The sequence below is a fragment of the Neophocaena asiaeorientalis genome, unplaced genomic scaffold (genome assembly GCF_003031525.2).
Source record: "Neophocaena asiaeorientalis asiaeorientalis breed wild unplaced genomic scaffold, Neophocaena_asiaeorientalis_V1.1 scaffold327, whole genome shotgun sequence".
In the NCBI taxonomy this organism is placed as follows: domain Eukaryota; kingdom Metazoa; phylum Chordata; class Mammalia; order Artiodactyla; family Phocoenidae; genus Neophocaena; species Neophocaena asiaeorientalis.
In genome coordinates this window covers 4,821,746-4,836,235 of record NW_020174560.1, presented here as the reverse complement: position 1 = coordinate 4,836,235, position 14,490 = coordinate 4,821,746, and the positions used below count along the sequence as shown (strand labels likewise).

The following is a 14,490-nucleotide window of genomic DNA, read 5'->3' as shown; positions in this document are numbered from 1 at the left end:
CACAGGGGCTTAGTTGCTCCACGGCATGTGGGATCTTCCCAGAATCGAACCCGTGTCCCCTCCATTGGCAGGTGGCTTCTTAACCACTGCGGGGAGTGGACATTCTTTCTTGTCTTGTTCCTGATATTAGAGGGAAAGCGTTCAGTCTTTCACCATTAAGTGTGATGTTAGCTCTGGGTTTTACATCTATGCCCTTCTAGTCCTGGTTTATTGAGTGTTTTTGTCATGAAAGGGTATTGGATTTTGTCATATTCTCCTTCTGCATCTATTCAGATGATCATGTAGTTGTTGTTTTTTTATTCTGTTGATATGGTGTTTTACATTAGTTGATTTTCAGATTCTAAACCAACTTTGTATTCCTTGGTTAAATTCTATTCTGCCTTGGTGTGTAATTCCTTTTATGTTTTGCTGGATTCCATTTGAGAGTATTTTTTTATGTTCTTAATAGTGTTACACCTTTCTCTGTGGCTCAGTTTTTAGAGCCTTCTTCCTTCTGCAGGCAAAATCTCTGAGCCAGAGCTCTGAAGCTGGAGTGAGCACAAAGGTGTGCTTATTTCTCCCACTTTAGAAGCTGACCCATTGTGGATGGGCAAGTTGGGAGCTGTAGCCTCAAATCTTTTCGGTTTGTCTTCTCAGGCCTGGGACTTCTGCTTTAAGAGTGAATTGGGGCACTGGGGATCTGGGCCCCAGTTACCTCAGCATGCTGCATCCAAGATAGAGCCTTGGGTCTGGGTAGAAGAAGGGAATCCCTACCTCTTGGTCACATACACCTGACTTTAGCCTCAGCCACGGGTAGCTGGGAACAGGATGAGAAATGCTGATGTCTTACTCCTCCTGGGAATATAGCCCTTCTATTGGAGAGCTGTGGGAAATGGGAGCCCTATGTTCTTGGCTGCACCAGTCTGAAGTGGAATTTCTGTATCACTGAATGGGGGTGGGGAGTGGTCTTGGTTCAAGTACCACAGACTCACTGTTGTTACCAAATTTTAGTACATTTTTTTGAGGAGATGTTTTCATTTGCTATATGCTCTTAGAACCATTTCCAGAGTCTAAATGGTTGCTTTAAAAAATAATTTTCACCAATGTCACTGGAAAGCAGATCGGTAGAGCTCCTCGTGCTGTCAGTCCGGGAACTGATTTTAAGACTACTTTAAATACTCAAAACTAGCACTGATTAGTGCTGTTCCATATAGTACTTTGTCACTTAAAATAAGGTGATTGTGTTTTGATAGACAACACCCTCTTTTCTGAAATAGTATTTTAAGAAAATAGTGTTTAGTCACATACAGTAATTTAAACATCTTTCTTAACCTTAAAGTGTACTGTGTTAAGCCTAATTTACTACCATTAAGTTACAAATCCTTTGAAGCTATAATCTCTTCCGCTTACAATGGTTTTCAGATTTTCTATTTTAAAAATTAAATGTTGCCAACCTATCTTGGTATTTTAAAAAGGTAGATTGAACATTAATAATACTGCCCATACATGTGATAATGACAAGTCTTTTCCCTCAATTTTGTATTTAGAAATATTCTATTACTTCACAGGAGAAAGCTATACACAATTGTTATGAAGTTCACTGAGGTGTGACAAGTAATATTAATTGTACTTACTATGTGGAATGATGAATTATATATTCTTAGGTCTGGAGAAAATGATGTGGAATACAACAACATGGAATTGGAAGAGGGAGAACTCATGGAAGATGCAGCTGCAGCAGGACCTTCAGGTACTGAGGCCAGGCCCCACAAGCTGTTCTGCCTTCTCTCTGCTCTTCTCTGAATGTATCATATTTTGATATGTGGCAGCCATTGCTCTACATGGTTCATGGTGTTAGAAGGACTATATTTTATGTATGGATTTTAGAGTGAATTACTAATAGTATTTAAAACAGTAATAATAGCTAAAATTTAATGTGTTCTTATGTACCAGGCACTGTGCAGAAGCACTTTATGTGTACCTTATCTCATTTGCCTATAAAATTCTTGGAGATAGGTTTTAATATTATCTTCTTTTTATAGCTATAGAAACTGATGTGTAAAGGAATTAAGCAACTTGCTGTCTTTTCACAATTAAGTAAATGAAAGAGAGGAATTAGAGTTCTCAGTTTATTTGAATCCAAAGCTCATCATCTTATCTACTTTTATATACTTAACTGTCTTTTACAATACATAAGTCTTACTTGTATACCTATCTCAATTATAAGAATAATCTGAATAGAATTGTTGAATCTTTGACTTAAAAAGGACCTTTTGAGAACTCATTTTATATGTGGAAATAACTCAGAGATTTAGTTGCTTAGATCACATAGGTAGTTGTCGGTATAGCCAGACTAGAACCTCATATCGTCTTCATGGACCCAGTTTTTTGCCAAAGTACACTGCTCCTCCTAGGATAACCTTACTTAAATAGTAGGTGTTTCTTTTGTGTTCTTGGACCTATTTAATTAAGCATGGGAAACTTGGCTAGAACAATTATCAGCTAGTTTGTACTGCTTCTACTTTACTGGTGCTGCGTTGGGTCTTAGTTGCGGCACGCCGGATCTTTTGTTGTGGTGCACAGGCTCAGTAGTTGTGGTGTGTGGGTTTCTCTCTAGCTGTGGCATGCAGGCTCCAGAGCGCGTGGGCTTTGTTGCCCCACGGCATGTGGGATCTTAGTTCCCCCAACCAGGGATCGAACCCGTGTCCCCTGCATTGGAAGGTGGATTCTTAACCACTGGACCACCAGGGAAGTCCCCCATACTGTTTGGATGACTGTAGCTTTGTAGTGTAGTTTGAAATCAGGGAGTATGATACCTCCAGCTATGTTCTTTCTCTAGATTGCTTTGGCTCTTCAGGGGTCTTTTGTGTTTCCATACAAATATTAGGATTCTTTGTTCTAGTTCTGTGAAAAATGCTGTTGGTGTTTGAATCTGTAGATTGCCTTGGGTAGTATGGTCATTTTAACAATATTAATTCTTCCTATCTATGAGCACAGTGTATCTTTCCATTTGTGTTGTCTTCAGTTTCTTTCATCAATGTCTTAACAGTTTTCAGAGTGCAACTCTTTTATCTCCTTGGTTAGATTTATTCCTGGGGTTTTTTTTCTTCTTAATGAAGTTGTAAATGAGATTATTTTCTAATTTCTCCTTCTGATAGTTTGTTACTAGAGTATAGATATGCAACAGATTTTTGATTTGTATTAATTTTGTATCCTGAAACTTTACTGAATTTGTTGAAGAGTTCTGGTAGTTTTTTGGTGGTATCTTTAGGGTTTTCTATGTATAGTATCATGTCATCTACAAACAGTGACAGTTTTACTTCTTCCTTTCCAATTTGGATTTTTAAAAAAATTTTTCTTCCTGTCTAATTGCTGTGGCTAGGACTTCCAGTATTATGTTGAATAAAAGTGGTGAGAGTGGACGTCCTTGTCTTGTTCCTGATCACAGAGGAAATGCTTTCATCTTTTCACTGATGAGTATGATGTGAGCTGTGAGCTTGTTGTATATGGCTGTTATTATGTTGGGATATGTTCCCTTTGTACCCACTTTGTTTATAGTTTCTGTCATAAATGGATGTTGAATTTTGTCAGAAGCTTTTCTTGCATTTATTAAGATGAGCAATTTTTATTCTGTAATTTGTTAATGTGGTGCATCACATTGATTGAGCCATCCTTGCATCCCTGGGATAAATCCCACTTGATCACAGTGTCTGATCTTTTTAATGTTTTGTTGAATTTTGTTTGCTAAAGTTTTGTTGAGCGTTTTTGTTACTACGTTCATCATTGATATTGGTCTGTAATTTTCTTTTCTGGTGGTGTCTTTGGTTTTGGTATCAGAGTGGTGCTGGCCTCATATAATGAGTTTGGAAGCATTACTTCCTCTTCAATTTTTTGGATTAGTTTGAAAAGAATAGCTGTTAACTCTTTAAATGTTTGGTAGAATTCACCTGTGAAGCCATATGGTACTGGACTTTTGTTTGTTGGGAATTAAGTTTTTTTTATTACTGATTCAGTTGAAATTTTATTACTGGTAATCAGTCTGTTCCTAATTTTCTATTTCTTCCTGATTCAGTCTTGGGAGACTGCACATTTCTAGTAATAATCCATTTCTTCTAGTTTGTCCATTTTATTGGCATATAATTGTCTGTAGTAATCTCTTATGATCTGATGTGTCTCTTTGTATTTCTGTTGTGTCAGTTGTAACTATTTCTTTCCTTCTACTAACTTTGGGTTTTGTTTTTTCTTTTTTTTTTTTCTAGTTCCTTTAGTTGTAATGTTATGTTGTTTATTTGAGACTTTTCTTACTTCCTGAGGTAGGCTTGTATTGCTGTAAACTTTTCCCTTAGTATTGCTTTTGCTGTGTTCCATAGATTTTTTGGATCATCGTGTTTCTGTTTTCATTTGTCTCAGGTATTTTTTTATTTCCTCGTAGATTTCTTCAGTTGATTAGTAGCATATTGTTTAGCCTCCACATGTTTGTGTTGTTTGCAGTTTTTTTCTTGTAGTTGATTTCTAGTCTCTTAGTGTTGTGGTCAGAAAAGATGCTTGTTATGATTTCATTCTTAAATTTCCTGAGACTTGTTTTGTGGCCTAGCATGTGATCTGTCCTGGAGAATAATGTTCCCTGTGCACTTGAAAAGAATGTGAACTCTGCTGCTTTTGGGTAGGATATTCTGTATTTAGAGATCTATATCTGTATATCTCTATTAAGTCCATCTAATAGATGGACTAATGTGTCATTTAAGACCAGTGGTCTAATGCGTCATTTAATGCCAGTGTTTCCTTATTGATTTTCTGTCTGTATGATCTATCCATTGATGTAAATGGGGTGTTAAAGTCTCCTACTATTATTGTGTTACTGTCTATTTCTCCCTTTATGTCTATTAACATTTGCTTTATATACTTAGGTGCTCCTACGTTGGGTACATATTTATTTACAATTGTTATATCTTCTTGTTGGATTGATCCCCTTATCATTACATACTGACCTTCTTTGTCTTTGTTATGGACTTTGTTTTAAGTCTGTTTTGTCTGATGTAAATATTGCTACCCCACGTTTCTTTTTGTTTCCGTTTCCATGGAATACCTTTTTCTATCCTGTCACTTTCAGTCTGTGGGTGTTTTTAGATCTGAAGTGAGTCTTGTAGCCACATATATATGGGTCTTGTTTTTGTATCCCCTGGGCTACTCTGTGTCTTTTGATTGGTAGGTTTAGTCCATTTATGTTTAAAGTAACTATTGATAGGTATGTACTTATTGCCTTTTTGTTAATAGTTTTCCATTTCTGTATTTCGTTTTTGTTCCATTCCTCTTTTGCTCTCTTCCCTTATGATTTGATGACTATCTTTAGTGTTAGTTTGGATTTCTTTCTCTTTTGTGTGTGTGTATCTATGGCTTTCTAGTTTGTGGTTACCATGAGGTAACACACACACACATACAGACAGACACATGATTATTTTAAATTGCTGATTTCTTAAGTTTGAACACATTATAACAACCCTGAATTTTTATTCCCCTCCCTACCCCCACTCCATGTTTAATGTTTTTATGTTATATTTTACCTCTTTTGTTTTGTGTACCTCTTAACTGCTTATTGTGGACATAATACGCTTTTATCCTTCGTACTTGCCTTATAAGTATTTGATCTACTACAATCAAGATGTTAAGTTGTCCGTTAAACAGATCTTTCTTATACAGAAGCCTAGGTATATAGTAAAATAGTATTTACTAAATTTAATTTTTTAGACAGTATTAAATAATGATATAGCTTAAAACAAATATTTAGTGACTCAGGTGGCCTCATTCCCATAAGAATTGCTTTTAGTTTATTCAGTTATTTTCTTTTAGTTGCAAGAGAATTTAGGCTTAATAATATGTGCTGAAAAGGGTTTTAAATATTTTTCTAATGTAGAACATTAGCTAGTTGAATCAGCTGAGTATGAAAAATCTATTCTGTTGATATAATTGCCTGCCATGTGTAACTTATGAAACACTGCAATAATACTTCTAATTTGAGAACTAAAAAGTTTTGACAGTATAATACTTTTGTAAAACAAATTGACATTGTATAAAGTTATTACTCAAAACATCTGTTATATATTTCAGGTTAAAGATTTTTAAGGTTACTTGTTCCACAAATGTTTAATGAACACCCACTAGGTATCAGCCATTGTGTTGTTCATTGGGTTTATAAAATGAATGAGCATCACTTTTGCAGCACTAGTCATTGTAAAACTTTGTGGTTATAAATATAGATACAGGGTGACACCAAAAATGGAAAGAACAGCTAATTGGAAATGGGTGAAAAAAGGTTTCAGAGAGAGAGAGTGATACTTGATCTTGCTCTTTAAAGATGAGCTCAGTTCATTAGGCGAACAGGGAAATAATGAGATTAAAGAGCAAAGGCATTCTAGGCAGAAGTCGCAGCCTTGTCCTTTTTGGGAACTTCAAATATTTGAGAGTTTAGTTTATATGGGGGCAGACCAGTGTGAGACTGGTAAGCAGGAACAAGATTAGGTAATGGAAAGTCTTATTTGCCAGACTAAGGAGTTTGGGCTTTAAAGGTGTTTTTTTTTTTTTTTTTTTTTTTTTTAAATAAATAAATAAACGTGCATTGGGTCTTTGTTGCTGCGTGCGGGCTTTTCTCTAGTTGCGGAGAGCAGGGGCTACTCTTTGTTGCGGGGTGCGGGCTTCTCATTGCAGTGGCTTCTCTTGTTGTGGAGCACGGACTCTAGGCGCATGGGCTTCAGTAGTTGTGGTATGCAGGCTCAGTAGTTGTGGCGCACGGGCTTAGTTGCTCCGCGGCATGTGGGATCTTCCCGGACCAGGGCTCGAACCTGTGTCCCCTGCGTTGGCGGGTGGATTCTTAACCACTGCAACACCAGGGAAGTTCCCACTAAAGGTCTTTAAAAGCGAATGTGATCAGATTTGTCTTTATAATGGAAAATGGATGAGCTAAGATTAGTTAGAAAACTACCGTGGGAATTCCCTGAGAGTCCAGTGGTTAGGACTCCGTGCTTTCACTGCTGAGGGCACGGGTTCAGTCCCTGGTTGGGGAATTAAGATCCTATAAGCTGTGTGGCAGGGCCAGAAAAAAGAAAGAAAGAAAAAAAAAGTACCTCAATATTCCAGGAGAGAAATTTTCAGGGCCTAAAATAAGGTAGTAGCAGACAAGGTAAAGAAGAAGAAACCTTTTGAGAGATGTTAAATAGTATCTACACAACTTGCGAGTGTCTTACTGGATTGGTTGGAGTTGGTGGAGATGTGGGGATGATCCTTAACATTTCTAGGTTAGCCCGTGCCATTACATAAGTGAATGAGTCCAGGAGCAGAAGATAGTATATTCCGTTTGATCCATGTTGGTCTTGAGAGGCCTATGGGACCCCCATGTATTGATCTCCAGACCCATATAACTGGCTGCTTAGAAGACCACAGGTGTGCAGTCTGGTCTATTAATGTATATTGCTTTTTAAAAATAAGTATCAGAATTTTTATTCATTAGAATAAATGAATTAATTAAAAATATTACTCAAAAGTTTTATCCATAATATATAAAGAACTTTTACAAATCAATAAGAAAAAGATAAGACAACCTTTTAGTAAAAAAGACAAAAGACAAGAATAGACACTTCACGAAGGAGGCTGTCTAGGTGACCAGTACACATTTTTAAAGGTGCTCAGCCTCTTTTGTCAGAGAAACGCAAATTGTGATGTGTCCCAGTGTGGATCTCTTGAGTTTATCCTACGTGAAGTTTGTTGAGTTGAGTTTTTTGGATGTTTAGATTAATAGATTTCATTATATGTGGGAAATTTTTATCCATTTTTCTTCAAATAATCTTTCTCCTCTTCTCTAATTCCCATTATGTGTATGTTGGTACACTTGGTGGGGTTCCACAGGTCTCTGAGATTCTGTTCATTCTCTTTTTCAGGAAATGCCAGATAAAAACCACATTATGATACCATTGCATACCCACTGTAATGGCTAATACATTTTAAACTGGCAATATTAAATATTGAAAGCATTTGGAGAGGTGGAAACTCTCATAGCCTGCTGGTAGGAATGAAAATTGATACCACTCCTTTGGAAAACTGTTGGGCAATATGGGCTGAAGCTGAACAAACACATCCTGTGGCTTTCCCAGTTCCAACAGAGTGGGAGGTGGTGTTTGCCAGTCTAATTTTACAAGATAATTTAGAGCAGCATTGTTCTTTTTCAGGTGGTTTTGTTTTCTTGTGTTTTTAATTTAAAAAATATAAATGTAATTTATAACAGAGTAAAGGATGTGAAAAACTGGAGAAGACTAGAAAGGTAGTTTGGGTCTAGACTGTGTAGAACCTTGAATGTCATTCTAATGCATACAGGCACAGAGCTTAGATAGATCAATGTAACATTTTAGCAGGGTTAATCTGGCTTGGCTTAGGAGGAGAGGATCCATTTTCTTTTTTATGAGGTTTTTTTTTTTGTTGTTGTTTTTTTCCGAGTGAAGTTCAAGAGTAGATATCTGAAAAAAAAAAAAAGAGTAGATATCTGCTTGTAAGTTCAGTAGCTTTATTCCTAGTAGCCAAAAGCTAAAAGCAACCCAAATTCTTTCCTAATAGTAATAAGGAAAGAAACTGGATATATTCACATTTTGGAGCCCTGCACAGAAATAATGAAAATGAATAAACTGCTATATATAACAATATAGATGAATCTCATGAATATCATGTTGAACAAAGAAGCAGGATATGAGTACAACTCTATCATAACATTTATGTAAAGTTCAAAAACAGGCAAAACTAATCTATGGTGTTTAACTCGGGCTGGAAGTTACCTTTGAGGAGGAAGGTTAGTGAGCAGTTTTAGGAGGCATGGAGGAATTTTGGGGTGCCATTTAATTTGTGACCATACACTAGGCTGTATACTTATGTATGAGACACACACACACACACAGAATGATGGCAGTGTTAGCTCTGAGAGAGGGAAACTGAAATAGATGCTAAAGTCTTTGATGCCCATGGATGAATGTGATAGTGAGTAGAAAGGGTGGGAACATGGGAGGGAGGGAGTAGCTGAAGGGCATGAACCACAAAGGAAAGGAGTTTTTGTTCAGTGGTGAGAGTAGTGACCTGGAAGAGGGTTAGAAACAGAAGACTGTTAATGCTCCTTTCTGTACTGGGGGTCCATTTAACATGGGAGAATGAGCAACTTTTTTTTTTAAAGAAGAACTAGATATCCGGGCGGTAGATACCATACTCTGTGCTACTGAGTTTATTTACTAAACAATCAGAACCACCTGAGTAGCTTTTTGGAAAAAGGCCCTGGATCCCATTCTAATATTCTTGTTCAGTACATCTAGAGTAGGGCCAAGAATTTAAAAACTTCCTCCAACTGACTGATATGCAGCCTGATCCGGGAACTCCCTAGTAAAGGAAAATGGCTAAGAAACAGTTTCGAGGTGGAGGGGGGATAGTTTTCTGCCTTTTAAAATAGGAGTTGCAGTGGGTACAGAGGCTGAAAGAAAAATTGGCAATGGGATAATCCTTAGAAGAGGAAGAAGATGGGGACTTCCCTGGTGGCACAGTGGTTAAGAATCCGCCTGCCAGTGCAGGGCACACGGGTTCGAGCCCTGGTCCAGGAAGATCCCACATGCTGTGGAGCTACTGAGCCTGCGCTCTAGAGCCCGTGAACCACAACTACTGCTGAAGGCCGCGTGCCCAGAGCCCGTGCCTCGCCACAGGAGAAGGCACTGCAATGAGAAGTCCGCACACTGCCACGAAGAGAAGACCCTGCTCGCCACAACTAGAGAAAGCCCGCTCACGGCAACGAGGACCCAATGCAGCCAAAAATAAATAAATAAATAAAATAAATTTTTTTTTTTTAAAAAAAGGAAGAGGATGAAGAAGTAGGAGAAGGTAAGGACATAAGAATGTGAACATAGATGAAAAACATATAAGTAAATAACTGGCCTGAAGCTTCTGAATAACTAAACTTTTCTCCTAAGTTTTTCCCCCAGATCTCTGTGGAAGCACTCATGAATAGTCAAAACCTGATTATTTCATGCTATTTTTTATATTATCTACTTTAAGACTTTGCTGCATGTAACATTATTTAATGTTGTGTTTCTTTAGAATATATTTAAATAGCTTTATTTAAGGAGGTCAATTTTTTTTTTTTTTTTTGCGGTACGCGGGCCTCTCACTGCTGTTGCCTCTCCCGTTGCGGAGCACAGGCTCCGGACGCACAGGCTCAGCAGCCATGGCTCACGGGCCCAGCCGCTCCGCGGCATCTTCCCAGACTGGGGCACAAACCCATGTCTCCTGCATCGGCAGGCAGACTCTCAACCACTTCGCCACCAGGGAAGCCCAAGGAGGTCAGTTTTAACCAACATTTCCATATCTAACACTTGTTAGGCATTGTACTAGGCGCTAGAGAGAAGTCAGATGGTTTCCTTGGCTTAAGGAGCTTATTATCAATACAGGTAATATAGAGATGACATTATTTTCAGATGTCTATATTATGCATCAGTCATTAGCAAGGTAAGTCTGAAATCTTCAAACTGTACTTCAGTATTTAATCAAACTAGAAAAAATGTCTGCCAAACCGTCATGACCTGAGCATTTTGCTGTCCAGAGACCTGGAGAAGATTTCTGCTATTTTGGTGTCTAGTTCCTTGGGATCTGTTATACCAGGGAGCTTGACTTTGATCCAAGACCACTGGGTTATGCGATATATTCTCCTTTTCCTTACCCTCATACCCCTAACCATGTATACTGTACACATTGTCACCTTCTTATTTCTAGGGTTCAGGATGGGGTTGAGGATTATGCCTGAATTTTGAGTAGTAATGAGGCCAGTCGTCAGCCACTGTTCTTTGTACACCTCTCTGGGCAATATGGTTTCTTCTCTGTGCTTCTTATCATGAACACCAACTCCTAAGAGGTCCATAGACAAGTATTCAAACAACATCAACCAGTTTACTTTTTCTTTCTTTCTTTCTTATTAAATTTGTCCAATTATATAGCTTTCATTTTCTACATCTCTTTCTTTTGCAGGTAGTAACCATGGCTATATGGGTGCCAGTAGCAGAATGTCAAGAAGAGCACATTTATCCTCTGCTGCTACCAGTAGTTTATTAGACATTGATCCTTTAATATTAATACATTTGTTGGACCTTAAGGACCGGAGCAGTATGGAAAATCTGTGGGGCTTACAGCCTCGCCCACCTGCTTCACTTTTGCAGCCCACAGGTAAAATATTAGCAATAATTTCCCATTTTTCTGTGCTTCTCCAGAAGAACTCTTAAATTTGAACCCAAGTATCTTAAGTGTTGGAACATGGTATGTTTCTGTAGCAAATTGATTTTTTATTGTATGTTATAAAAATATATCAATCAAATCAATTTTTTGTTGTTATTGTTCAAAGGTGTTTTGTGCAAAAATAATGTCAAAATGCCTGTAAGAAGGTTTTTATATGATTTGCCTTTTAGATTGTGACTGATTGACCGTTTGATCAGTATGAAATACAGTTGTCCTCTTTGTGAATGGACTTCAAGTTTTGCAGGCTTCATGAATACCCTAACTTCTTAGTGGAACTGTGTCTAAGTTAGAAATAGAAAAAGAAGGTTTACTTATGTTTTGATGTTTAATAGCCTAAAAATGTATACCAATTAGTATTTTTTTTGAAAAATTATTTGTTAAAGAGGAGTGACATTTGTGTTACTGTAATACACTGTATACACATACACAATTTAAATGTATAGTCAAACCTGGACTTTTTGAAACTTTTAGACATAGGCATTTACTTTAAAATGACACATTTTAAAAACCATTTTTGTTGGAAAGTTTCCTAAAATATACTGCACATTTTTCTTTTCTTTTTTTTTTTTTTTTAAGGAATATTTATTTTTTGGTTGCGTTGGGTCTTTGTTGCTGTGTGCAGGCTTTCTCTAGTTGCAGCGAGCAGGGCCTATTCTTCGTTGCAGTGCACGGCTTCTCATTGCAGTGGCTTTGCTCTGTTGTGGAGCACAGGCTCTAGGAGCACAGACTTCAGTAGTTGTGGCATGTGAGCTCAATAGTTATGTCTCGCGGGCTCTAGAGCGCAGGCGCAGTAGTTGTGGTGCACGGGCTTAGTTGCTCCACAGAATGTGGATGCTTCCCAGACCAGGGATCGAACCTGTGTCCCCTGCATTGGCAGGCACATTTTTAACCACTGCACCACCAGGGAAGTCCCTACTGAACATTTTTCTACCTTCCTAAACAACAGTTACTATACAGATTAAATCAATGATTTACAACAGTGATTTTGATGCTTCTTTAAAGCAGCAGAACTCATTTTTCAAGTAGAATTTAAGGCAGAGTCTCAGTGTAGAAAACAGAGAAATAGAGCTGCTCTAGTGGGGGATAGATCGGAGCTTGGATTATTTAGGCCTCTTTTTTCCTAAGGTATACTTCCTGGAAGCCTGGGTCCTCAATCTGAGTGTCTCCAATCAGGTTATGAAACAGTTGCGTTTTATCTATGGTCGAAGTACATTTTGTATTATGCCTGTACTCTTGTACTACTTACCACATTGTAAATAATTTTACATTTTTTTTCTGAGACATTTTTGTTTTAGAAAACTTTTTTTTTTTTTTGTGGTACGCAGGCCACTCACTGTTGTGGCCTCTCCCGTTGTGGAGCACAGGCTCCAGACGCACAGGCTCAGCGGCCATGGCTCACGGGCCTAGCCGCTACGTGGCATGTGGGATCTTCCCGGACCGGGGCACGAACCCGTGTCCCCTGCATTGGCAGGCGGACTCTGAACCACTGCGCCACCAGGGAAGCCCTAGAAAACTTTTAAAATATAGAAAATTGTAAAGAAGAAAATAAAAATTACACATAGTTCTTGTGATCAACCAAGAAATACCCTTAAAAAAAAACCCAATTTATCACATTGGCAAAGGTTTTGCTTAAATTATAACCAGTGTTGGGGCTTCCCTGGTGGCGCAGTGGTTGAGAATCTGCCTGCCAATGCAGGGGACACGGATTCGAGCCCTGGTCCGGGAAGATCCCACATGCCGTGGAGCAACTAGGCCCATGAGCCACAACTACTGAGCCTGCACGTCTGGAGCCTGTGCTCCGCAACAAGAGAGGCCGCAATAGTGAGAGGCCCGTGCACCGCGATGAAGAGTGGCCCCCACTTGCCGCAGCTAGAGAAAGCCCTCGCACAGAAACGAAGACCCAACACAGCCAAAAATAAATTAATAAGTTAATTAATTAAAAAAATTATAGCCAGCGTTGTTTGCAAAGACCTAGTGAAACAGACAAGTTCTGTTTCTGTAGGTAGATGTATACATTGGTTTAACAATTTTGAAGGAAAATTTTGTAGTAGGTGTAAAATACCTCTATCCTTTAATCCTGTAACTTCACTTCTAGGAATATATTCCAAAGAGAAAATAATCAGAGTTGTTGAAAATATCCAACAATTCAGTTATGGTGGAAAAATTACAGTTTTGCCATGGAATAGCGTATTTTATAGACAGGTAAAATCATGTTTTTGAAAAATATTCAATGTCATCGGAAAAAAAAGAATGCAGACTACATAAACAGAGTAAGATCTTGGTTCTCTGAAAGTTTAGCTTTCTGTTAAAATTAATAATATAAATGAGATGACTTGAGTTTCAAATCCAGGTGATTAAAATGCTGATGACAAGGAGGATGGGGGAAATAGTAGAGAGAAAGAGCAAGGCTTGGATTTAAACATCTTGAGTTTGACATACCAGTGGAATATCACGGTAGAGATGCCCAGTAGACAGCTAAAAATTAAGAACTGGAATACAGGCAGTTATTTGCCTAGAAGTGATACTGGCTAATTAAAACTAAGGGAGTGAGATTGCAAAGGGGTGAGTTTCAAGAAGTTTTTCAAAGAAGGGGGGTAGGGACATAATCATGGTGAACATCTATTTTTATTGAGTGTGTGGAAGATGAGTCAGATGAAGAGGCTTTGGAAAGGAGAGAGAAGAACAGAGTCATGGAAGCCAAATGAAGATAACCTTTCTATGAGAGGATATTTAAAGGATAATGTTAGAAAAAGATCCAGCTTTCTTTTTATTAAAAAGATTGCTTGGATTTCAATGTTCATTTTTGATTCTTTGCATATTCTTTCCTTCTCAGTCTGTATACTTTCATTTCCTTTTTTTGTCATACTGCATTAGCTAGAACTTCCGGTAGAGATTAAAAAGGAGTGGTGAAAAGGTGTTCCTGATCTTGATGGGAAAGCTTCAAGTTTCTCACCATAAAGTATGATACTAGCTGTAGGTTTTCTTTTTTATATATATATAAATTTATTTTATTATTTAAAATTTTTGGCTGCGTTGGGTCTTCATTGCTCTACGCAGCCTTTCTCTAATTGTGGTGAGCAGGCGCTACTCTTCATTGCAGTGCGGTGGCTTCTCTTGTGGTGGAGCATGGGCTCTAAGTGCACAGGCTTCAGTAGTTGTGGCACAAGGGCTCAGTAGTTGTGGCACAAGGGCTCAGCAGTTGTGGCTTTTTGG

At 38.1% G+C, this 14,490-nt stretch overlaps 1 protein-coding gene across 5 annotated transcripts in view; it reads left to right on the top strand.

Annotated features, from left to right (window-relative positions):
- TRIM37 (tripartite motif containing 37) overlaps positions 1-14,490 on the top strand; it is a 115,027-nt gene that overhangs the window by 68,602 nt on the left and 31,935 nt on the right. For all 5 annotated transcript variants that reach the window (XM_024757656.1, XM_024757653.1, XM_024757652.1 and 2 more), the window contains 2 exons: positions 1,644-1,729; positions 11,014-11,208. In XM_024757656.1, coding sequence (XP_024613424.1) covers positions 1,644-1,729; positions 11,014-11,208 — 281 coding nt within the window. The remainder of the gene's footprint in view (positions 1-1,643; positions 1,730-11,013; positions 11,209-14,490) is intronic.